At 49.3% G+C, this 25,028-nt stretch overlaps 1 protein-coding gene across 2 annotated transcripts in view; it reads right to left on the bottom strand.

Moving 5' to 3' along the window:
- The window catches only part of LOC147121402 (uncharacterized), a 260,350-nt gene that overhangs the window by 78,155 nt on the left and 157,167 nt on the right, over positions 1-25,028 (bottom strand). For both annotated transcript variants that reach the window (XM_085981621.1, XM_085981622.1), the window contains one exon: positions 1,971-2,172. In XM_085981621.1, the coding sequence (XP_085837747.1) occupies positions 1,971-2,172 (202 nt within the window). The remainder of the gene's footprint in view (positions 1-1,970; positions 2,173-25,028) is intronic.

Below are 25,028 nucleotides of genomic sequence, written 5' to 3'. Positions count from 1 at the left end.
GGTGTTCAGGGCAATATGGAGGGAAGAGGCCCAGGAGCTCTCGGCCAGTAGTGTGGTGGAACACAACCTGACTCAGTGCCGCAAGAAATTCAACGGCCTCAGTCGGGTGGTCAAGGTGAGTACATGCTTCAACAGCTCTTACATACCAGCATCTGAACCTCAGTCTGTGCACACTGCACAAACAACCACAATACCACCACTCACCCACCAAACATCTTCACCTACTCAAACTCACATCCACATCTTACACCTTGCCTACAATCACAGCTATTCAACGACAGCAGGCATATCTCCCAAACACACAGCTGAACTCTGACTCAAATACATTTGTTTCTCTTACAGGCCAAGATGGCCCACAATAGGAGGGAGCAGCAGAGAACAGGCAGGGGTAATGCGCAACTCCAGCAGCTCTCAGACCTTGAGGAGCGAGTGCTGCAACTCATTGGGCAGCAGGTGGTGGGCACTATGGCCGCCAGTGACATCGACCCCGTTGGAGACAAAAACGGTATCTTCAGCTCCTCTCGTTCTCTCATCCCACTTCCCCCTCACACCACAAACCTTTCTCACTTTCCACCTCCTGAGAATGTCTGCATTCCTTGCTCCATTCCTGCCCCCCTGCCCTCACCTTAACGCGAGTGTTGTGCCTTTATGTTTTCAGATAATCAGCAACCAGATGACCAGCCTATCCCTGAACCCCCCACTGAGAGTGAGGAAGGAGAAGAGGATCACTGCATCTCTCATCCGCAGGCACCAGCTCAGATACTGGCACTTTAGAGGCAAGTTTAGTACAGGGGTCTGCACTGAGTGATGTGCTGGGGAGAGCGGGCTGCAGCAAGGCCAAGGGGAAAGGGTAGCTTAGGAGCCAGCTCCCCGGAGGACGAGTTCACGTGCAAGTTCTGCTGCACAGAACTCAGATGAGGACCTCGATGGGGAGACATTCACAAGAAGGGTGATGGCCTTGCACACCGAGATGATAGTTGCAATGGCAAGGGTGCCTGACAGCCTCTCGGCAATGGTAAGGAGCGTGGAGGAGTCCGCCTCCAACATTGCACAGAGCTCTGCGCACACCATGGAGCCCATCATTTCCACTGTACAGAGGATGGTGGACTCCCAGTGAGACCGTGCGGATCCAGACCTCATGACACATGTCATGGGTGACGTGGTAGCTTCCATTGCAGCACAGGTGGAAGCGACGCAAATGTTGGTCAGGATACCAAGAGAACTCTCCTGCTTTCCTTCAAATATCTCTTAAGTCAACCTGAACGAGCAGATGAGGCGACGCAACATCTTAGTGCTGTAATACAGTCAATAGTTACTGCCATCGAGTCTCAGACTGCTCTCATGCAGTCTCAGCTTGATGCCACGAAAGATCTGACTGCTGCCATCATTGCTGGGTCCACCACAATCCACCAGGCATCTCACGGTGTCGCAGCAGGCCAGCAATCTGTGCTCTAGCAGATTGGTAGGGATGCTGAGGTGCTGCCCTGGGGGAGTGGGAGTGGGTCAGTGGAGCAGGAACCTGCTGTCCTCTCTCAGGAGGACCGCATTCCTGATCCCATCACTGACACTCCGCCATTGCACTTGTTGCTGCCTGTCATCCAGCCAGCCCAGCCTGAGGTTGTTGGAGGTGCTGCCTTTTGGATGAGAAGCTAAACCAAGGCCTCATCTGCTCGTTCAGGTTGGCTTAAGAGATATTTGAAGGAAAGCAGGAGAGTTCTCTTGGTATACTGACCAACATTTATCCTTCAGTCATAGCCATCAAAAAAGCAGATTAATTAGTAATTTATTTCACTGCTGCTTGGGGACCTTGCTGTGCACAAATTGGCTGCCATATAACAGTAACTACACTTCAAAAGTAAGCACTTTGGGATGCCTTTAAGAGGCAAGTTCTTTCTTTCTTATTTCTCTGGCCACCATAAGTCTTTCATCATATCACAAGAATGAATGGAGGTTTAGAACTGTTCACTTACTAGTCAATTCCACTGGTGGGGGCCCAGATATTGGTTTGTTCTCCATGTTAATGCTGGCTTGGAAACTAAGGCAGGCTTCGTCAATCAGTAGCTTGGCTTTGTCTGCAGAAGACTCATTGTCATACTCAAACATCTGTGCCAAGCCAAGCGAGTATAGAGCGTTACTGCTACAGGGTGTTGCTTCTACTCTTAATTGGCACACCTACGAAAAGAGGGATTGTTTTGTTATTGCAGAGATCTGCTAGCAATCTAACAAACTTAAAAATAGCTGAGCGGTAAGGTTGACATTAATATTTCACAGATCATCACCTGGCTCTCAAAGGTAGATACTACAAGGAGCTGTCTTCAGTCTTTATTGGCACCTTATTAATGGGAACTTTTTATTAATAGCAAATGTTTGCTCAGACACTAACTCCAAGTTATAACTTTGGGTTGAATTATAATATTTAATGTGATTTATGCTGGCACCATGCTTCAGTGGAATTATTTACTGGTGTTTGCTTAATGGAAATGATTGAATTAAGAGCATTTTTCTTACACATTAGTATTCCTATTAAGAGCACTTTACCAATAGGTCCTGCTGATCACCATTGGCTTCCAAAGATGTGTATGTAACACTCAAATGGATACACTTAAAACAATGTTTCTTCTTTTCATTTGTTTTATTTTAATTTTGTTTGCTCTGGCAAGCTCATACCCGAACACTTCCCTTAAAAATAATCCTATGCCACTGGTTCCTAAAGCTCCATGGTGCCATATTCAGCGCCATACTTGATGTTGAGGGCATCTACTCTCAGAATATTGGTGAGTAAGTGCCACTTGATGGCACTATTGATGACGCCGTTAATCGCTTTATTGATGATTCGGAATACGCAGAGAGGCAGTAATTAGCCGAGTTAGATTTATCCTGTTTTTTTGTGGATTGCGCCCATTGAGCAATCTTCCAAATTATCGGGTAGATGCCAGTATCATATGGGAACAGTTTGGCTAGGGAAGCAGCAAGCTCTGGTACTAACTAGTTAAGTTTACTAAAGGACAATTAGTAGTTTGTTATTAATGCCCCATTATTAATTAATATCCTAGATTGTTTAGATTAACAATGTTACAACTGAAGCAATTGACTTTTAACAATAGGGAATTGCCAATAAAGTGATCATTACAACTGATCACTGTAAAATATTGCAATAACGTAGCATCAGATGAACAGTGTCGGATGGATAATGGTTTTAGAAAGCCGATTTTGATCATTATAAGCAACTAATCACAAATGGTGATCAATACAACAGTAGCCATAGAAACAGCTAAATAAAACAAAAAAAGGCCAATTAATAACATTTAAATTAAATTATTCCATGTTGTCAGGGAAAGGCACTGAGTGAACATGTAATTCTCTGCAGGTAAGTAGAGAAATTCAGAAAACAAGTCGCACTAGAGGCCACCCTCTCACACCCTGTCACTTCACTATGTCACCGAATAGTATTGGCGGAGGTCTGGGAACAGTTTGCTCACTCAGCTTCTTGTGACAGTATAGTGCTTACCCTGAGAACTGAATGGGAAAGAGTCAAAAACAGAAACAACAGATTTTTAAAAAGAAATTCCATAGTAGGTATAAGATCATTTTATGAGTGACATTCCACAAAATAGGATGCATTTTTAAACCATAAAGGAGTGAATCTCACTGCTATAATGAGTGGGACTTAATGGCCGCGATTTTGCCGGCGCTCAGGGGTGGATTTGGAGGCGGGTCAGGTGGGAAAATTGAAAAAAATGACGGCGGGTTTCGATCCCGCCATCAACCTGCCTCTGTGCAACTTTGCCAAAGGCGGGTTCACAGACTCCCGTTCGGTCCCGCCACCAAGCGGCGAGATAGGCACTTAAAGCAGTTAACTGCTTGTTAACTGCCTGGATAATGCCATTTTGACAGTTGTTTACATTTTACCACTTTTTCTGCGTGTTCCACGCCGTTTCCAAACCACGCCAGCTAATTGTGTTGGGTTCACAAGTGGCTGCCTTCTTGACAGCTGCAGCTCCAGCATAAAAACGGAGCTCTCAACAAGGATCAGTTGCACCAAAAGAGGAACAAGGATCAGTTGCAGGTGGCAGAACTTTGTTTTTTCAAGTCTTGGAAAACTTTTTGCAGGTGTACTGATCTTGGAAGTGGTGAAGCTGAGATCCATCTCCACTGTGACCTCCTGAGAAAACCCTCTCCCCACATTGACTGAGCACTTCTTCAACGGAGATATCTACCAGCAGCATGGGAACCATTTATTTCCTTTCATTCTGTTCCTCAGATTTGGAGAACGAGCAGCCGCAGCAGCAGCAGAACCAGGCACAACAGCAGCATCAACAGCAGGAGCGCCAACCTCCTGCTCAGCCACCTGATGATGCACAGGGCAGAAGGTGGCATAGTGGTTAGCACTGTTGCCTCACAGCGCCAGAGACCCGGGTTCGAATCCAGCCTCGGGCGACTGTCTGTGTGGAGTTTGCACATTCTCCCCGTGTTTGCGTGGATTTTCTCCGGGTGCTCCGGTTTCCTCCCACAGTCCAAAGATGTGCGGGTTAGGTTGATTGGCTATGATAAATTGACCCTTAGTGGTAGGGGGATTAAATACGTGGGGTTACAAGGATAGGGTGGGATATGTGTTGGTGTAGGGGTTACGGAGATCGGGTGGGATATGTGTCGGTGCAGGCTCGATGGGCCGAAACGGCCTCTATCTGCACTGTGGGGTTTCTGTGATTCTGTGATTGTGAAGGTGTCAGCGCAGGGATGCATGTCGCCGCAGGAGATACCCCCAATGCAGGGTTTACAGGCCAAGGATGGCCTTCCTGAACATGACTGAGCAGCAGTGCCAAAGAAGGCTGAGACTTTCGCGAGAGGTAGTCGGTGACATCTGCGCAATACTGCACCAACACCTGGAGCCCAGAGGAGCGGGTGGACACCTCTTACCAGTGGCTGTCAAAGTCACCACCGCCCTCAATCATTTTGCTTCAGGGTCCTTCCAGGGCTCATCAGCAGACATCAGCGACATCTCCCAGTCGGCCGCACACACTTGCATCACGGAGGTAACCGATGCCTTCTTTGCCAAGGTGCACAATTACATGCAATTCTCAATGGATTAAGCAAGTGTAACCGCACATGCGGTTGGCTTTGCAAATATGTCAGGCTTGCCAAGGGTGCAGGGTGTCGTAGACTGCACACATGTGGCCCTTAGGGCACCCCATCACAACTCAGCTGTTTTTGTCAACTGCAAGGGCTTCCACTCCCTCAACATGCAGCTGGTGTGTAACCACAGGAAGGACATTTTGCATGTTTGCGCGAAATACCCTGGCAGTTGTCATGACTCGTTTATCCTGCGGCAGTCTAGTGTGCCTCCGCTCTTCAATCTGCCAAACCAACTTTCCGGGTAGCTACTTGGAGACAAGGGCTATCCCCTGAAGATGTGGCTGATGACGCCATTGAGGAGGCCATCAAACGAAGCTGAGGAGCGCTACAATGCCAGCCACATTTCGATCAGATCCATTATCGAGCAAACCATCGGCTTGCTGAAGATGCGATTCAGATGCCTTGATAGATCAGGTGGAGCTCTACAGGATTCAGCAGCCAAGGTCTCCAGAATCATCGTGGTCTGCCGTGTACTGCACAACATCACACAGCATCGTAGCTTGCAGCTGCCTGAGGAGCACATAGCCTCCTCAGATGAGGAGGAGGAAGACCTTGTGGAGGTGGATGCGCCAGTTCCAGCAGCACGTGAGCACATTGCTGCCCGTGATGTAAGGGATGCACTAATCTTTGCCAGATTCGCTTAAGTAGACGAATCAAGCAAATGTGGCTGGCACCTTCTTAACACACCATACACAATGTACAAGAACCTGCGGGTTCCTATCACTCTCACCACCATCATTACAAATGCAAGTCGCCCTGAGCCCTCAATATGGAACTTCCATTTCCGAGATCACATAGGCCAGAACTTCAACTGCTGTTCAACTGTTTGCCATCACTTCTGTTTAATCCATTCACAAAAGGGTGACAATGTCAAATAATAAAGAAAACAAAAGACAACAGAACAGAACACCCAAGTGACTAACCTTGTGACTAATTGTGCTTTACCTTCCTCTTACGCGTGCTTCTATGTGGTGCCTCCCCTGTGACTTCAGCAGATGTGGATTCACTTTGCTCACTTTCATGCTGCTCCTGTATCGACACCTTTGGCGGGCATCCTCTGGGTTTGCGAGCCTGTGAGGGCTCGACAACAGTCTGTTCCTCCTGCATCTGTGCAGGGGCTAAGACGCCCATCTCAGTTGGGTGAGGACTCTGACCGAGGGCTACTCAGTGGCATGGGAGTGTGAGCGCTTGGAGAGGAGCCCCCACTTCCTTGTTGCCTGCCACCAACATCCCTCTCATGGGTCAGTCCCACTTCAGTGCTAGCAAGTGGCTTGACAGCACCTTGCTGCACAGCAGTGGGGCCACGAGGACCCGTCTCTGCACTGGCAGTCCTACTCAAAAGGACTCCCATGAAGCTCTGGTTTCTGTGCTCAATAGCTGCCCATCACTCCTCCAGAGATGTCAGTCTATTCTGATCATTCACCATGTTTTTCTGACTCTGGCGACTTATTTCCTCCATGACCATAGCCATCCTTTCCACGGAGGTTGCCATCCTATCCGTGTTGGTGCGTTCATGCGGCATTGCCTCCACAAAGGCACTGCTCATGTTAGAGTTGGACTCCTCCATCCTCTCCACACTCACAGTAACACTGGAGACAAAACCTGCCTGAGACTCCTGCACCTGTCCCTGGAGTTCCAGCACCGCACTCTTATTGGATTGGCTCGGAGGTGCAGGGTCCACATGCAGCTGAGCAGAGCTGGGAGCACCCTGCGGCCTCCGACTAGGACTCTCCACTGCTGTCCCTGTCTCCACCATCTGCTGATGCTCACTTGTGAACTGTGATACACCAGGTGACAATATTACTCTATCTCACGAAGGTCCCACCGATGTGTGCGTATCTGCGCTGGTGCTGGGTGCGCTTAATTCTGCTGATGCTGCGCCCTCAGAGGTTGCAGGTTCCTCTGAGGAGTCTTCTGGCTTCGGCTCTTCCTCATGGACAATGGGGAGGGGGGCTGTCGATGGTCCTGTGGGGGAGTAAAGGCATGAGTTACACATGTGATATTAACATAGCATGCACATGGAATAGTGCAGATCATCATAAGTCAATCTGTATGAGCATCAGATGCCATATCAGTCACTCATGCAAAGTAAATGAGAGGGATGCAAATCTATTCTGTCACCAGCTTGCTCTGCTGCGCCCGTCTGACCATCCCCCACCTCCAGATCCTCATCACTTCTGATTATTTCGAGGGCAGCCTCCTCAGCGTTGGTCAAATGGGCAATTGAAGGTGGTCTCCCTCCTGTCCTAGCCCTCTCCCTCTTATTGTGGGTTCTTTTTTCCTGCAATGAGAGAGACAAGTGGAGTTTGAGTGAGAATGATAGAGTGAGTGTAGAGAAGCCATAGCATAGATGCTTAGAAGGAGACAAAGATGGAGTGAGGTGCCAATACCAAGGGTCCTCCCTGTGCATTGTTAGTTGTTGGCATTGCATAACAGTGATAGCGAGTGTGAGGGCAGCATAGTTGAATAGTGAAGTGATTGTGTACATAGAGAGAGAGGGATGGTTAAGGGTGCAAGGGATGTAAGGGTAAAGTGGGATGTGGAGGAGTAGGTTGACAATGCAGAGTGCTGGTGATGAGAGGAGATGGGGAGCAGATTGCGGGTAATGGTGATGTTATACTCACTTTCCCTGAGCGGACCAGGTCATTGAACCTTTTTCGGCACTGCACCCAGGTTCGAATGCACATCAATCTCGAGCTGACCTCCTGTGCAATTTGCAGCCACACAGCCTTGGTCTGCTATGGTGGCTTCTTCCTCCCAGAGGATGGGAAGAGTACCTCCTTTTGACCTCTGACTCCCTCCACAAGAGCATGGAGGGAGTCATCAGCAAATCGTGGTAAGGCTTTCGCCCTTGAGGTTGCCATGTCAGCAGTAGTCAGCAGAGTAGACAATCCAGAAGCAAAAAATAAGAGAATGAACCAAGGCTGCATGGGCCTCTTAAATGCAATTGGCTCACAGACATCAGCAGAGATGAGTTCCAGACCCAAAACAGTAATTGGCCAGGGGAGTGCACACGCAAGGAATCAATTGCCCAATTAGGGCAAAATCGCAATTTTTTACCAGCTGAAAGCGGAGGCTGGACCAGTCGACCACCTGACCCGCACCCACCCCGCCACCAATGATAAAGTTACGGCCAACATGTTGTGAAGGAATAGCCATGATTCAGAGAAATACACAATACCATGAACAGATTTCTAATATTATTAATACATGATATACTGGGTTTAAAAATCTAAAGCCTCAGAGACCTAGGGTTGGATTTTCATTGAGGAGGCGGATAGGAGGCGGGACTACAACTTTCGGGGTTGTAGTCCCGCCTCCATCGAGTTCTAGCCAACCCACGCGATTTTGACTTGATTGACCTTGTTGAGCCCGCCCAGCGGGCTCAGCAGGCCAATTAAGGGCCACCCGGCAACAGGTGCCGTCACAGATTGATATTTCATCTGTCAAGACATCTTGACAGATGAAATATCAGTGTTTGACAGCTGTTTGAAGCTGTCAAACACAGACAATCTGTACTCCAGGTTAATTCCTTCCTCTCAGGATGATTTGGAGATCTCCCCGGAACAGAAAGCTGAATGCTGGAACTTTTGACATTCTGCTTTCTGTGCCGGTGAGATGAGGGACTCCCGAGACCTGAAGGAAGGAAGGCTGTAAAAGTAAGTAGATGTAAGTAAAACTTCTTTAAACACTTTACACACACCAAACACACTTACCTCTGCACTCATGCACCCATCACTTACCTGGACATCTCGACCCCTCCAAGCCCTTCATCCCAATGGCCCACCTCGCTAACTTGGCGTGGTTTGGAGCCGTCGGGAATTGCACATTTCACCAATGAAAATAGGGATTAGGCTAAAAACTGCCTGTTAACCACCTGTTAACAGGCAGTTAATTGGCACTAATCCCCTTCCCGCCTCGGGGAGGCGGTGTAGGATTCGCAAAATTGGATTTCATATTAATAAGGGTTAAATGGCAGAAGAGGCCGTGATTTTAAAGACTGTTTTAAAAGAAGCCCAGAAAAAGGGGCATACAAAATGGCCGCCATACCATGTGATCAGCTCATTGGGACACTTTAAAATGGTTCCTGCACAACCTCAGACAGCTATGTGGATTGAACCCACAGTAAGTTCTGGAAGCCGTTTCGGAGAGAACGAAACCAGACCCACAGGCATGCATATGGATTAGATGCAGATCCACTCAAGATCGGCTTGGAGACAGAGGCCATCTAAATGTTGCCCCAGACAAAAGGGGACAATTTCATATTCATGAGAACAGCACCCAGGACTAGATAACGAGATCAGCAGGACATTCAAAACAATGAAAGCCATTTCCAACCAGAGATGGGCCTGTTACCAGCCGCTTCAAATGATTTTAAATATAATAACTGCCCCGCTGTGCTCAAAGCCCGCCAAAGTTAAAACAAAGACTAACCTGATTTTGGGCGGGAAGTGAGGCCTCGGGAAGAAAGGTATATCTGGAGAGACTTTTCGGCAGTTAAAGACACAAGCAAGCACTCGGAAGCAGTCGGGACAGGCAGGCCAGAGCGAGTTGGAAGGCAGACAGTTGCAAGCCTGCAGCTTGAACACAGACACGCCGGGTTGGAGAGCTGGAAACATGCAGCTTGAATCCGGACACCCAGAAGAAGGAGCAGTCAATCGCAGGCGTTCCGCCCCGGGGAAGCACATCGGGAGATCATCGACCATCCCCGGGCCGTTGCTGGAACGAGAGGCCATAGACCCAGCTTGGGAGAAGAAACAAAAAAATAAAGGTCCCAAGCGAAGAAACCTTCCAGCCACCACGGCTCGGTAGAAGAGAGGAAAGGAACCTGAAGAAGCGATGGGAGCTAGCCCAAGGCTCCTCTGACCAGGGTCGAGCTGACGATCCTCGACCCCGCCGACATCCAGGCCCGCCGGTGTCCAGCCGCCCCCGACCCCCACCGCAGGAGAGAGGTGTGGCGCAGTTCGCAGGGGCTCCACGATCCACGTGGAGACGAGACGCCTGAAAGGACCAAACACAGACTCGTTTTCAAAACCTTGCACTTCCTAGTGGGATTGGTGAGCATGTTTCTGGCCCTTCACAATCAGATCTAGATAGGTTTAATAAGGGGGTGCATTTAAGGGTGCAATTAACATGAGTTGTTGTCCCTCGATGTTCCGTGTGTTTCCTTATTTCATGATGATCTTTGTAGAATATAAGATGCCTGTATTTGCCTTAGTTAGTATAATGTCGTTATGATTTGTTTGTGTTTATTTTTCCCTCCCATGTACCATACTCTTATCTGTGTTGCATTTGATTTGATATATTTTTCCATTTGCAATAAAATTTCATTTTGATTCATCAAACTTGGTCTACACGAGTTTTCTCTACATTGTAGTTCCTGCGCCTAAGTCCAGAGTACAGAATCTAAGGGGCGAGTGGGTCGAACCACTCAAGGTTTACTGTGCAAGAGAGAGAGGCCTCTAGAGAAACCTCTGGGAAACCTCTCGAGGACGAAAACCCCTTACAGAAAATGGCGACCACGGCAGGACTCTGGCGGCAGGATTGCAATGTAGTAGATCCAAATTTGAATGGTCGAAATGCAATGGATGAGAGGATAGCGGATTATGTCTTTGGCAAGGTAAATCTCACTAAACAGTGGATTACCGATCTCTTGCTGGATGAGCATCCGGTGGATGCAGCCATCAGGTGGACAGAGAGCAAAGAGCATAAGAAGTCAGTGGAAAAGGCAGTGTGGCTGATATGTTACAAGAAGCAGGTCCATATCTTGGACCGAGTCGTTGCAGCACAGGCAGCCAAAATCACAGCCCAGGCAGCAGAGATAGAGGAAAAGGCCATGGGTGGGGAAAAACTCATCACAGTGCTTCACGCGCTGAATCAGGAACACCAAGTGGTAGCTAGCCAACATCAGGCTAGGATAGAGTACCTGGAGTGCCAGGTTACTGAGGCAAAGATTAATGAAACGAGGATACGGGAGAAAAGCGCCCGCCTCGCACAACAGCTAAGAGCGCAGGAGGAGAGAGTAGTGGAGGTTAAGGCAGCTTACAAGCTGGCCCTCGAGCACGGGTTTGAGAGCACAGACCACGGCCCCTGCCAAAAGACCATAGAGGACCTAAGAGTGGCCCTGGTTAAGGCAAGAGGCATGGTGTGTCTTGTCAGCCCGAAAGCCAGTCACATGGACTTTTAGAAGGAATCAAAACAGCCGATTCCAGCTGAAGTAATTGTGGTACCAGCCACCGAGCCCTCAGCACTGCCGAGCTATAGTGAGACTTGGTCGGAAAAGGACGGGGTAGCGAAAGAGGAGGTAGCCGAGGTGGAGTGTGCGGAAGAACCACTGGCCGAAAAGCCGGGACCGGCACCGATGTGTCCCGCTTGGCACCAGAGGTTCGGTCCCAACGCTGTCGATGGCAGTGTCGGACCCCACCAGAACTGTTAAGTCTGTGTGTTCTAGTTATTGTTAATAAGAATCACTGCACACAGACCACAAGAGTAAATTCAACAGGTCTTTACTAGTCGGAGGTCAGGCTGAACTGCCCAATAAATCATTACACAGCACTTATATACCGGTGTGGTCACCACCGGTATTACAGTATACAGCAGCCAAGATAAAGTAGTGCATCTCTTAAAATAGTTCTCTTAAAGGTGGAATGGTTACATACACCACAATCCTCCCTTTTTAGCTTAACAGTATATATTCCCCATTAAACATAACATAATAACATATATACACAACTTCATGTAAAAACAGTTCACAGATTCAGTCTCTGAGGAGGCCTCCTGATCCAAGACGGATAACGCCTTTCAGGGGTCTCTGGTTCTCGTTGCTGGGGTGACTCATCTAGTTGATCCCCTATGGATAGGAAATCATCATCAGGTATATTCACTTCTGAGGTAGATGCTTCAGGTTCACTAACTTCCTCCACGGTTGTCTCTGTCGTAACCATGGGCTCGACCCTTGTTCTCGATCCCACCAGTTGGTCAGCATGACGTCACATTACATTTTCACCAACATCTACCGTGTACATCAGGGGTCCTTGTCTGGCCCGAATTGTTCCAGATTGCCATTTCTCGTTTATATAGTCCCTGGCTAACACCGGTTGTCCTATTTCAAAACTCCGAGTGGGCTTGTTATTGATATGCTGGAACTGTTTGTTTTCGACTTCCCTCCGCTTTAACAAGTCCAACCTGGACTGCAACCTCCTGTTATAGAACATCATGGCAGGACTTTGGTTTGTTGTTGCATGGGTGGCGTTTCGATATGCCAGTAGGAAATTGTCCACCTTGTGTTGCAGTGGAATCTGATCTTCGCTCATGGCCTTTATTGCCTTTTTGAACGTCTGTACAAACCTCTCGGCCAGCCCATTCGTAGCTGGATGATATGGGGCAGAGGTATAATGTTTCACCCCATTCTTCTTCAGGAATTTCTGGAATTCCTCTGACACGAACTGTGGTCCGTTGTCTGAACATATTTGCTCTGGCAATCCATTTCTTGCAAATATCGTTCTTAGCACCGCGATCGTCTTCTCCGAGGTAGTGGTAGTCATTTTAATCACTTCTGGCCATTTAGAATGTGCGTCCACCGCAATTAAAAACATGGAATCCATGAATGGACCAGCAAAGTCAATATGTACACGTTGCCATGGGGTTGAAGGCCATTCCCATGGATGCAGCGGTGCAATTGGAGGTGCATTTTGGACTTTTTGGCACCCTGAGCAGCTTTTCGTCAGATCCTCTATCTGTTGGTCGATACCCGGCCACCACACATAAGCCCTAGCAAGGCTTTTCATCTTGACTCCCCCCAGATGACCTTCATGTAGTTCTTTTAGAACTCTCTCTCTTAACTTAGGAGGGATAATCACCCTTGTTCCATACATCAATGTTCCCTGACAGATGGACAGCTGTTCTCGTCTTGCTGAGAATGCCGGTAACAGTGGATCACCATGGGCTGGCCATCCCTTTACTGTCAATTCGTAGACCCGGGACAGTGTCGGGTCATTCCTAGTCTCCCTTTCAATATTTGCATTGGTGACAGGTAAACATTCGATGATGGTCAAGTGAAATAACTCCACCGGGTCAACCGTCGGTGCCTCCTCCTCAGTAGGTAGTGGCAGGCGCGACAGCCCATCAGCATTACCATGCTGCTTTGTACCTTTGAATTCTATCTGATATTGATGTGCCCCTAGGAAAAGGGACCATCTCTGGAGCCTCTGTGCTGTCATCACCGAAACACCCTTCTTAGGGTTAAAAATGGATACCAACGGCTGGTGGTCTGTCAGCAGTGTAAACTTCTGGCCCTGCAGGTAATGATTAAACTTCTTTACTCCCCACACAAGGCTGAGAGCCTCCCTATCTATCTGAGCATAGTTGCGCTCAGCGGAGGTCAATGATCTGGATGCAAATGCGACTGGCCTTTCCAAGCCATTTGGCAACTTGTGTGAGAGTACTGCTCCAATACCATAAGGAGAAGCATCACAAGCTAAACGAATAGGTAGTGTTGGGTTGAAGTGAGCCAACACTTCCTCTGAGGTGATCAATACCTTGCTTTTGCGAAAGGCCTTCTTACAGTCCTCGCTCCACTTCCATGGTACTTCTTTCTGCAAAAGAGCGTTCAGCGGGTGCAGCACCGTGGATAGATTTGGCAGAAACTTATGGTAATAGTTAATCAACCCTAGGAACGACCTCAACTGGGATACATTTTCCGGAGCGGGAGCCTTCACAACAGCTTCGATCTTGTCAGGTGACTTGTGCAGCCCCTCCTGGTCAATGACATGGCCACAGTACGAGATCCGTTTCTGAAAGAACTCACATTTCTGGCGATTAACTCAAAGTCCATATTCCTTCAATCTGGTGAGCACCAGTTTCAAATTTGCAAGGTGTTCCTCATCGTCATCTCCTGTAATCAGGATATCGTCCAAGTAACATTGAGTGCTTGGAATTCCCTGTAATACCTGCTCCATATCCCGTAGGGGAATATGTGTGAATAACCTTTTGTAATCTTGCTTATTCATGACCGTCAATGCCGATCCGGTGTCCAATTCCATCTTCACTTGGACTCTTGCTATCTGAAGTGTGACCCAGATAGTTTGTAGGTCAGCTTCCTTACTCACATTGTGAATTCTCAGACTACCCTGTTCCTTGCTGTTGGAGTCTGAATCCGAATTCTATTCATCCGAACTCTTCTCAGCCACCTTATGTACCTTTCTGCACTTTTCCTGCGGTGACTTTTTGTTGCTGGTCTTCTTTCCTGACCGGCATACTTTAGCTATGTGACCAAGCTTGCCACATTTTCTACATTCCTGATTTTCAAACCAGCATTGGTTCTGATCGTGTGTTGTCTTTCCACAATGATAACATTTCGCTGTACCCAAAGCCATTTGATCTATGCTGAGTACCGCTGCCTTCAGCTGCATTTCTGCAGTGCCTCTCGCTGCGGCTTCGTGCGATGCTGATGACAGCCTTATCAAATGTAAGATCATTCTCTTCAAGCAGCCGCTTTTGTGTTCCTTCTTTCGACAATCCACACACGAATTTGTCTCTCAGTGCCTCTGTCAGTCTTTCCCCAAACTGACAGTATTTCGCTAGCTTACGCAGTTCAATTAAATACTCCGCGTTGCTTTCCTCTTTCAGTTGCGTTCTCGCATAAAATTTAAATCGTTCCGCTAACATCAGCGGTGTGGGGTTCAAACGATTTCTCAGGACAGCAACAATATTAGCGAAAGCCTGATCCGCTGGTTTAGCTGGTGATAGAAGATGCTTCAATAGCCCGTATGTCTTCGCACCCATTGAGTTTAGTAAGGTTAGTGCTTTATCTTCATCTGATATTTTATTTGCCTTACAATAAATCTCTATGCATTCTACATACGTGGCCCAATCTTCAACATCGGGATCGAAATCGTTGATGTTACCACGCTTAGGCATCCTCGCAATCTTCTTGAGAAACAAAAAGAATTTTTTTTTTTTTTTTCAAAATGGCGGTTTCCTGCGCTTGTCTTCTTCCCCCGCCTACGAAAATGGCGGCTTCCCGCATTTGCCTTTCTCCCCCGCTGGCTGTAATGGTGATTGCTATATTGCTGCATTCGCCCTCCCCAGCGGTTCTCAAATCGTGCCTCCCAGCCCCTCTTGCAATCCGGTCCTTTCCCCCGGCTGCGGCTGAGTTCTCCGCGTTTTTTAATTTTATTTTATCCCGCGCCTCGCGGCCTCGGTAGCTGCCCGGCCTTTTTCCCCGGTCGCGGTCGAGCTCTCTCTCGACGCTGTTGCGTCTCCCAGCCCGCTTGCAGCCCGGTCTTTTACACCGGCTGCGTTTGCATTCACCGCGGCTCCCGTGCCTTACGCTGCCCCAGTCTCAGCGCCTCTGGCCCCGACTTCTGTCCGGCTCTTTTCCCTGGCCGTGGTCGAGTTCTCTGCCCTTATATCCTCCATTTTTCCCTCCCCTACTTCACAGCCAACGTGGCCGACTTGCTGCTCGTCGCTGATCGGCTTACCCACCACCGTGATAGAAGGGATGATCACTGCCTGTTGCTGATGGAAGGCTTCGTGTCAGGATTCTTCCTTGCTCTTCAGACCCGAGTCTTTTCTCAGCAGGATGATGAGGGCGGATGCCTCTTCTCGACGCCCTTTAAACTGCCTTGGATATATCTCTGCCGCAGGGTAAGATCGTCATCGTCGCCACTGTTAAGTCTGTGTGTTCTAGTTATTGTTAATAAGAATCATTGTACACAGACCACAAGAGTAAATTCAACAGATCTTTACTAGTCGGAGGTCAGGCTGAACTGCCCAATAAATCATTACACAGCACTTATATACCGGTGTGGTCACCACCGGTATTACAGTATACAGCAGCCAAGATAAAGTAGTGCATCTCTTAAAATAGTTCTCTTAAAGGTGGAACGGTTACATACACAAGAACCAACTCGTGGTGCCCTACGCTGGCCCGCAATTAAGGTCCATGGTGAGCCACCTCACACGACTCACAGTAAAGGGAGTTCCCTCGATTCATTTCAGAGAGATAGAGGAAACAGCAGCCATTAATGACTGCGATGAACAGGAACAGGTCAAACTGTTGCTTTTCTCCCTGGATCCCACAATCCTTCAGAGGATGGTAAGAGGGCACGGAAAGGGTATGCGGATCTCAGGGAGGAAGTTTTAGAAGTAATGGGAGTGGACGATGGTAGTCCGTTCGACCGCGTAGAAGGGACCGTGCAACTATCTGGAGAACCCCCACGGGTTTTCGCAGAAAGGCTGTGGCCAGTATATCGACGCAGCTGTCCGGGTATGCCTGAATGGGCTCAAATGAGCGACGAACAGCGGGTTCATTGGCTCTGTTGCTTGGTTACCAACAGCTTGCCAGAGATACAGGCCCTAGCCAGATCATGGTTTGATCCCCAAGGTCCCGGTGTCACGGAAGAAACGGTGCTCCGTCAGTTAAATGTGGCGTATAAGAACTGTAGAGGTCAGGAAACACCTCCCCAGAAAGGAAAGGTGCATGAGGCAAAACCCGCAGCCCCAAGCAAGCAGGAGTGGCGTCAGGAGGGGAATCGCCCTGTCCAAGCCAAGCTCAATTGCTACGGATGTGGGAAGGATTGACATTGGCGCAAGGACTTGTAGGATTCGCAAAATCCAGAAAATATAGTCTAGATTGGTAAAACCCCTGAAATGGCCACATTTAAGTTCCTCGGAGTCCACATCACGGAAGACCTCTCCTGGTCCCTCAACACCTCCTCTCTGGTGAAGAAGGCCCAGCAGCGCCTATATTTCTTGAGGAGGCTGAAGGGATGTAATCTGTCACCCCTGATCCTCACTAACTTCTACCGCTGCACTATAGAGAGCATCCTGACAAACTGTATCACGGTATGGTACGGCAGCTGTAGCTCCCATGACCGGAAAGCCCTGCAGCGGGTAGTCAAAACTGCCCAACGCATTACCGGCACCCGGCTACCGACCATAGAACATATATATCAGAAACGCTGCCTACGGAGGACACGGTCCATCATCAAAGACCCTACCCACCCCAGCCACAGTCTGTTCGCCCTCCTACCATCTGGAAAATGCTACAGATGCATTCGCACCCGTATGACCAGATTTAGGAACAGCTTCTTTCCCAGGGCTGTCATCCTACTGAACTCCACAAATAAACACTAAAGCCTGCACATCTGCCGATGCACTTTATTATGGTCATATTTATGCTAATATATATGTACAAATGTATGTTGAAATGTTTAAGTGTCCTAATCCAAATTGTACACTCTCGGGAGCCGCAAGCCTACATTTCGTTGTACTGCACTTGTGCACTAACAATGACAATAAAAGTTGATTTGATTTGATTTGACAAGATGGAGTTGGCAGTTCTCATGGCTCAGTTCAAAAGGACACACCAGCAGTATCTTACAGCAGCCTGAGTCATCACCGATTAGAAGATTCCAGAACTTACTGCTATTGATATGATAATATGGTTACAGCAGTAACGAACTCGTAAACAAAAGTATTTGCACCTGGAGGTGCGCTAATTGCTAGCAAAACGCAAACCCATCTCTGAAATCGCTGAGCACACACAAACGGAGGGACACAGAACGGATCCCATTAGTTCCATTCACAAGCCGTTAAAATAAAGTACACGCTTTTGTTAAAGCAGCCCGCACATTACACTAACAAAGGAAAAACTTGATTTGGCGCCAAGATAAGGGCTAGAAAACAGTATAACTGTTGAGGGAAAATCAACAGCAGAGAGATTCAGACAGATCCACAAGATTCACCAGAAGCAGTGAAGTCCAAGTCCAGGTACCATCAGGAGTTCGAAGACCGTGCGGAAGAGGAGACGGCTCGAGGAGTTCGGAGGACTTCCAAGTTTGTGCAGGAGAGCGGGTCCAGGAGTCGGTCCCATAAGGAAGATTGGAGATCCCGGACGTAACAAGGAGTACCAAGGTCCAGGAGGGTTTTAAAGTTCTGGTGAGCATAAAGGCCCAACTCTACCTAACTGACATAGTTGAGGTATATTTTAGCAACGGGAGGGTTTGTAACATTAAGGGTTTTGTAATTCAGGAGTGTGATTTATCCCTCGATGTGTCCGTGCGCTTTTCCCACCCCCGTTTTAGTATACCGCTGATTAAGAATTGTTGTATGATTTAAGATAGTTAAAGTTATTCCTTGTGTGTTAAATTTTAGTTCCCATTGGGAGACGTGCTAAGGATTTTTGTCTAAATTGATTCTTGCATTCTCTGTGTTTATTCTCCTTGAAAATAAAGATATTTCTGATTTAAAACTCACCTTGTCTCACCTGATCCATTTGTCTTCCGAGTCACAAGTTGGGCCACACATCAAGGTTGTCTGGCAATAAGCCCAGTGTCTAGAACCGGTGAGGGGGGAGCGCTTCGGAACCGCTCACGAGCAGTGCGAAATCAAAACCGATCTAGCACACCATAAGCTCGTTAAAACGACCCCTTATAGAATGGCGACCCAGATGGGACACTGGCTACAGAAACCTTGTGTGGTGGGCAAAGACTCGGGTGAAACAGATGTTATGGAAGATAGGTTAGCCTCCTATGTGTGTGGTAAAGTAAATGTAGCGAAAAAATGGGTGTATGACCTGTTAGGAGCCGAGCGTCCCCTAAAGGCAGCCGCCCAGTGGACGGCTAGTAAAGAGCACCGCAAGGGCATTGAGAAAGTGGTGTGGCTTATGTGCTATAAAAAGCAGGTTCTGGTACTGGACCACGCGGGGGCCAGTAAAGAAACCAAGATTAAGCATTTGTCCCAAGAGCTGCAGGAAAAGGTTGCAGCGGAAGGGAAAGTGTTAGTGGCTCTGGAGGCCATAAGCCAAGAGAGGGCAGCGATGGTCCGGGACCATCGGGGGAAGGTAGAAAGGTTGGAGGGCAAGATAGCTGAGCTGGAGGGGAGCGCTAGGTTCAGGGTAGAACACGTAGAGTATCAGGCAAGATAATCCAGGGAGAAAGAGAGGAGATTAAAAACGGAGATTAGCCGCCTTACAGGGGAACTGAAGGCACAGGAGGAAAAGGTAGGCGAAGTAAAAGCAGCCTATAAGCTGGCCTGCACTCAAGGGTTTGAGGAGGCAGACCACGGCCCCTGTAGGCAGGAAATAGAAAGCCTGAATCTGGCATTGGCCAGGGCAAAGGGGATGATATGCCTCATTAGCCCCAAGGTCGGCCAGGCTGAGTTCAACGGTAACCCAAGCAGGGAAGTCCCACAGGCAGCCCCCAGAACAAAACGGGTTAGGGAACCAGAGTTTTCACAGCCACCACCCCTAGCCCCTAGTTTTCCAGAGGTCTGGGATCAGGAGGGGGTGGAAGATGAAGAATCCAAGGTAGACCAGGGTAGCCCGAGAGAGAATCAGGGACCGGGACCGGTGTACCCCGTGACACAACGGAGGTACGGACCACCCAGTGACGACGGGGAACCTGGGGACATCCAGAACCAATTCCTGGTGCCACACGGTACGCAACAATTGTGTTCCATGGTGAGCTACATCCCCAAGCTCACCATGAAGGGGGACCCTTCTCTGCACTTTAGGGAGATAGAGCAGGCGGCCTGTGTGAATGATTGCGACGAGGCAGAAAAGGCCAAAATGATGCTGTTCTCCCTGGGTAGCGATCTCCTCCAGACGCTACCCGATGAGTGTAAGAGGGGTCAGGAGAATTATGGCAAGCTCAAGGAAGAGATCCTGGAGGCCATGGGGATGAACGAGGGGAGTCCGTTCTCCCGGGTAGAGAAAACAGTCCAGCTCCCCGGGGAATTCCCGCAGGCGTTCGCGGACAGGCTGTGGCCAGTCTATCAGGATGCGTGCCCGGGAATGCTGGCGCGAGCGCGCCTGAACGGGGAACAGTTAGTTCACTGGCTAAGGTGCCTTATGAACAACTCCCTGCCCCGCGTTCGACTGCAGGCAATGGCCTGGTTCGACCCCCGAAACCCTCTGACCACGGAGGCGACGGTAATCCGCCAACTCACTGTCACCTTTAGAAACGGGAGGGATAGTGAGACACCCCAGCAAAAAGGGGAGGTTTGTGAGGTCAGGCCTGGTGACCAGCCCCATAAAGAGTGGTGCCAGGAAGGGAGCCGTCCCAACCAAAGCAGGCAAACGTGCTACGGTTGCGGGAAGGAGGGGCATTGGCGCAGGGACTGTAAGAATCCCTGGAAGGACACAAGGGAAAAGGTTCCCACAGCCCCAGTCCAAAAGGCAGAGACAGAAATTGCTCCCGCTGGGATCGAGTCATTTTTAGAGGCCATGCGGTCTCTTCTGACTGGCCAGGGAAGTACAGCTGCTGTAGTTCCCTCCCCCACCTCTGCCCCCCCACAATGACTAGAGCCAGCGCAGCCTGTCGACCTGTGTCCCCCAGAAAGACATGCACAGGAAAAGACCTCCAGTAAAATGGAGGAATACCTGTGGTGCCAGGTTGCGGAGGCTAAGTTAGTTGAGCAGGCTTTAAGGGAGGAGAACGTTAGGTTAACAGCGAGGGCTGGCAGTTTAGAGGGTCAGCTAAAGGTTTTTAAAATGGTTCATGAAGATTTTCAGCCACCAGCAGTGGGTGGTGAGGGGATACCTGCCCCCAGTACAGGAGTGGGTAGGGAAGAGGAGATAAAACTAGATTACTGGCTAGCTGCCAGGTATATTAAACAGTGCACGCTGTTTAAGCCGGAGGCAGGGAAACAGACAGCAGGGGCTGAAAAGGCCAGTAAAGAGTTAAACGCTGCAGGGGAGCTGCAGCCACAGGTCACACAGGCTGGACGTGCAGCCTGCGTGAGGGGAGGAGTGGTCTCATCTAAACGGGAGACTCCCCCATTGTTCTGGGACCCAGGAGGGGAGGAGCCGGAGGTCTTAGGTCCTGTCCCTGGTTACCCAGAAGGGGAGGAGCCGGAGGTCCCAGGTCCTGTCCCCGATCACCCAGAAGGGGAGGAGCCGGAGGTTCCAGGTCCTGTCCCTGGTCATAATGAAGCCGAGTCGGAGGACGAAGGTCCCGCCCCCGACTGCGGCGAAGGGGAGGAGCCGGAGGTTTTAGGTCTTGCCCCTCAGTGTAGCATTAGAGAGGTGGCGTCTGGGGGCGGGGACTCTCAACCTGGAGTCCCAGGTAGCAAAGAGGTGCCTGCTGCTGACCCAGAGCCTAGGGAGGCGGAGCCTGTGGGAGGAAGCCTACAGCCGGCAGTCGTGGGGAAGCCACGAACTGCAGCCAGGGCCAAAACTCCAGCCAAGGGTCCGACCCATGAGGAAACCTCATATGTGGTGACCGTCAGACGGTCAGAGAGAAAACCGCAACCGAAAAAGGTCTGGTCGCCGGTTTTCGCAAAAAGAAACCCCCGTAAGAAAGCTGCGGGAAATTTGAACAGTCCACAGCCAGCAGCCACAGGCTGCCAGGGACTAGCAGCTGAGACTGATGTGGGAACGCCGCAGGAGGAGGCCTGCGACAGTCCCCGCAGATTATAAGCTGGCCGTCCGGAGACGGGCGGCAGATGTACATAGATATATATAGTTTTGGAGAATAAGGTTTAGTTATTGTTATTTTAGAATGAATGTATAAGGTATTCCATTGGATTGTTTTGTACATTGGATGGTTTTGTATTATTGAAATAAGATTATGTTACGACTCTAGGCGAGTCTGTACATTGTTTGAATGTTTTCTCCGATAGGAGATGTTTACTCAACTTCATTGTCGGAATGAGGAAAAAGCGTGGGCGAGGTACACTCCATAGTAAGGTAAACTACGGGGAAGGTCAGTTGGGGAGGGAACGGATTTGTGCTCACCCAAAGACACATGATACAAAGACGATTTGAGATGTTCATTGTATCACAGGGGGGACTGTAGGATTCGCAAAATCCAGAAAATACAGTCTAGATTGGTAAAACCCCTGAAATGGCCACATTGTGAGAACACAAGATGGAGTTGGCAGTTCTCATGGCTCAGTTCAAAAGGACACACCAGCAGTATCTTACAGCAGCCTGAGTCATCACCGATTAGAAAATTCCAGAACTTACTGCTATTGATAAGATAATATGGTTACAGCAGTAACGAACTCGTAAACAAAAGTATTTGCACCTGGAGGTGCGCTAATTGCTAGCAAAACGCAAACCCATCTCTGAAATCGCTGAGCACACACAAACGGAGGGACACAGAACGGATCCCATTAGTTCCATTCACAAGCCGTTAAAATAAAGTACACGCTTTTGTTAAAGCAGCCCGCACATTACACTAACAAAGGAAAACCCTTGATTTGGCGCCAAGATAAGGGCTAGAAAACAGTATAACTGTTGAGGGAAAATCAACAGCAGAGAGATTCAGCCAGACTCAGACAGATCCACAAGATTCACCAGAAGCAGTGAAGTCCAAGTCCAGATACCATCAGGAGTTCGAAGACCGTGCGGAAGAGGAGACGGCTCGAGGAGTTCAGAGGACTTCCAAGTTTGTGCAGGAGAGCGGGTCCAGGAGCCGGTCCCATAAGGAAGATTGGAGATCCCGGACGTAACAAGGAGTACCAAGGTCCAGGAGGGTTTTAAAATTCTGGTGAGCATAAAGGCCCAACTCTACCTAACTGACATAGTTGAGGTATATTTTAGCAACGGGAGGGTTTGTAACATTAAGGGTTTTGTAATTCAGGAGTGTGATTTATCCCTCGATGTGTCCGTGCGCTTTTCCCACCCCCGTTTTAGTATACCGCTGATTAAGAATTGTTGTATGATTTAAGATAGTTAAAGTTATTCCTTGTGTGTTAAATTTTAGTTCCCATTGGGAGACGTGCTAAGGATTTTTGTCTAAATTGATTCTTGCATTCTCTGTGTTTATTCTCCTTGAAAATAAAGATATTTCTGATTTAAAACTCACCTTGTCTCACCTGATCCATTTGTCTTCCGAGTCACAAGTTGGGCCACACATCAAGGTTGTCTGGCAATAAGCCCAGTGTCTAGAACCGGTGAGGGGGGAGCGCTTCAGAACCGCTCACGAGCAGTGCGAAATCAAAACCGATCTAGCACACCATAAGCTCGTTAAAACGACCCCTTACAGACTGTAGAAATCCGTGGAAGGATAATAAAGGGAGATTTCCTGCAGCCCAAGCCCAAGCCCAGACTGCTGCCCCAGCACCAGCCCAAACCCAAGTCGTAGCTCCTGCCCCAGCGCAAGGAGCTGGTGCAGGAGTGGATCCCGCTGCGATTGAATCAATTTTGCAGACAATGCGGTCTCTAATGATTTCACAGGGGAAAGTAGCTGTCACCACCAGTCTTGTCGCTCTCGAAACCCCGACCGCTGTACCCAAATGACTAGAGCCGGTGCAGCCCGTTTACTTGTGTGCGCTGCGATACAATATATGGAGGCGACCCCTCGTGGAGATGGAAGTGCAGGAGGTGAAGGGGACCTATTTGTTGGATACGGGGGCATCGTGCACCGTGATCCACACAGATAACCCCGCCACCTCGCCTCTGTCCACCGGGGTTCCATATGTTCTGTCGGGCTTCACAGGCAAGGAACAGGCTGGCGCACATTCCATTCCCCTCTCCATTCATATAGGACCACTCCGCACCAAGTGGAGGTGTATACTAATGAAGTGGGAGGTGGAGAATGGGAAAGGGATCATAGGGTCCGATTTCTTGGTCGAACACGGGATCCTCGTGGACCTAAGAAATCATTGTCTTTGGGGAGCGGGTAAGGGTGAGCCAGGCCAGGTAGTCGTCATCCCAGGGGAAGGAGAAAGGGGGACCCTGTGTACCGTGAAGCCAAAAGAGGGCTATGACCTCGAGCTCATGGTCGCGGGTGTCCCACAAGATTTACAGGCATTCGTGTGCGACCACATAGCGACGTTTGCCACTCACAAGCACGATTGCGGGAGGGTCACCGGGTTTGAGGTTAGCGTGGACGGGGACCCCATGGCCCGACCCCAAAAACAGTACAACTTCTCCAGGGAAGCGGAGCCCGACATGGAGATAGCAATATCTTCACTGGTGCAGCAGGGCATGTTGAGACCGATAGCCACCCATGTGAACTCTCCGTTATGGCTGGTAAAGAAGCCGGACGATTCCTGGAGAGCCACGGTGGACTACAGAGTCCTCAGTAGCAACATCCCCACCTGCGCGCCAACAGTAGCAGCAGTTGCCGACCTGATAGGGAGTATTCCAGCCTTCGCGACCACGTTCACGGTGCTGGATATTTCTAATGGGTTTTGGTCCATCCCTTTATGGAGGGAGGATCAGTACAAGTTTGCCTTTACGTTTAAAGGGCAACAGTACACCTGGAACTGCTTGCCACAGGGTTTCCACAACAGCCCCAGCATTTTTCATCAATGCATGGCAGGGAGTTTAAAAGAGTTCAGCCAGCCCCATCAGCTAGTGCAGTATGTGGACGACTTGCTCCTGTTCACAGACTCAAGAGAGGAGCATGGCCCACTATTGGCCGAGTTATTGAAGCTGTTAGGTGATACACTATCAATTCCTCATAAAAGACAGAGAGTTAATTAACAGGCTTTTATTAGCAAAGAACAGAGCATGCCTCTCGTGGTTGCCTGGTATCCAAAAGGGCAGGGGGCTGCAGAGCAGTCACCTTTATGCCCGGGCATGTGGGTGGAGCCAGGGGCGGAGTCAGCTGAGGCATGCATAGGCACAACAGTGTGCAACAACAACAACAACAACAACAATAACAAACAGTGGTTTACCACATTCACCCTTTGTTTAAAATTGAGTCCGGCGGGGTGAAGTGTACTAAAAGTTCGTGTAAACTAAAAGTTTGTGTAGTTAAGTCTATCAGGTGGCCTTGTATGCCGTCCTGATCATCGTAGCAGCGGCGGTGATGATGCAGCATCCAACGCCGAACCTGGCGTCTCGTTGATGAGAGGTTCCGTAGTCAATGGCGGGTCCTGGGGCTGCGGCATGCCGTCTACAGGGGTCGGGGTGTGGGTAGTGGTGGGTGGCGATG

The sequence above is a fragment of the Somniosus microcephalus genome, chromosome 3 (assembly GCF_052327205.1).
Source record: "Somniosus microcephalus isolate GS21.2 chromosome 3, FLI_Smic_1.0, whole genome shotgun sequence".
NCBI classification, from domain to species: Eukaryota; Metazoa; Chordata; class Chondrichthyes; order Squaliformes; family Somniosidae; genus Somniosus; species Somniosus microcephalus.
This window is presented reverse-complemented; position numbering and strand designations above follow the sequence as displayed.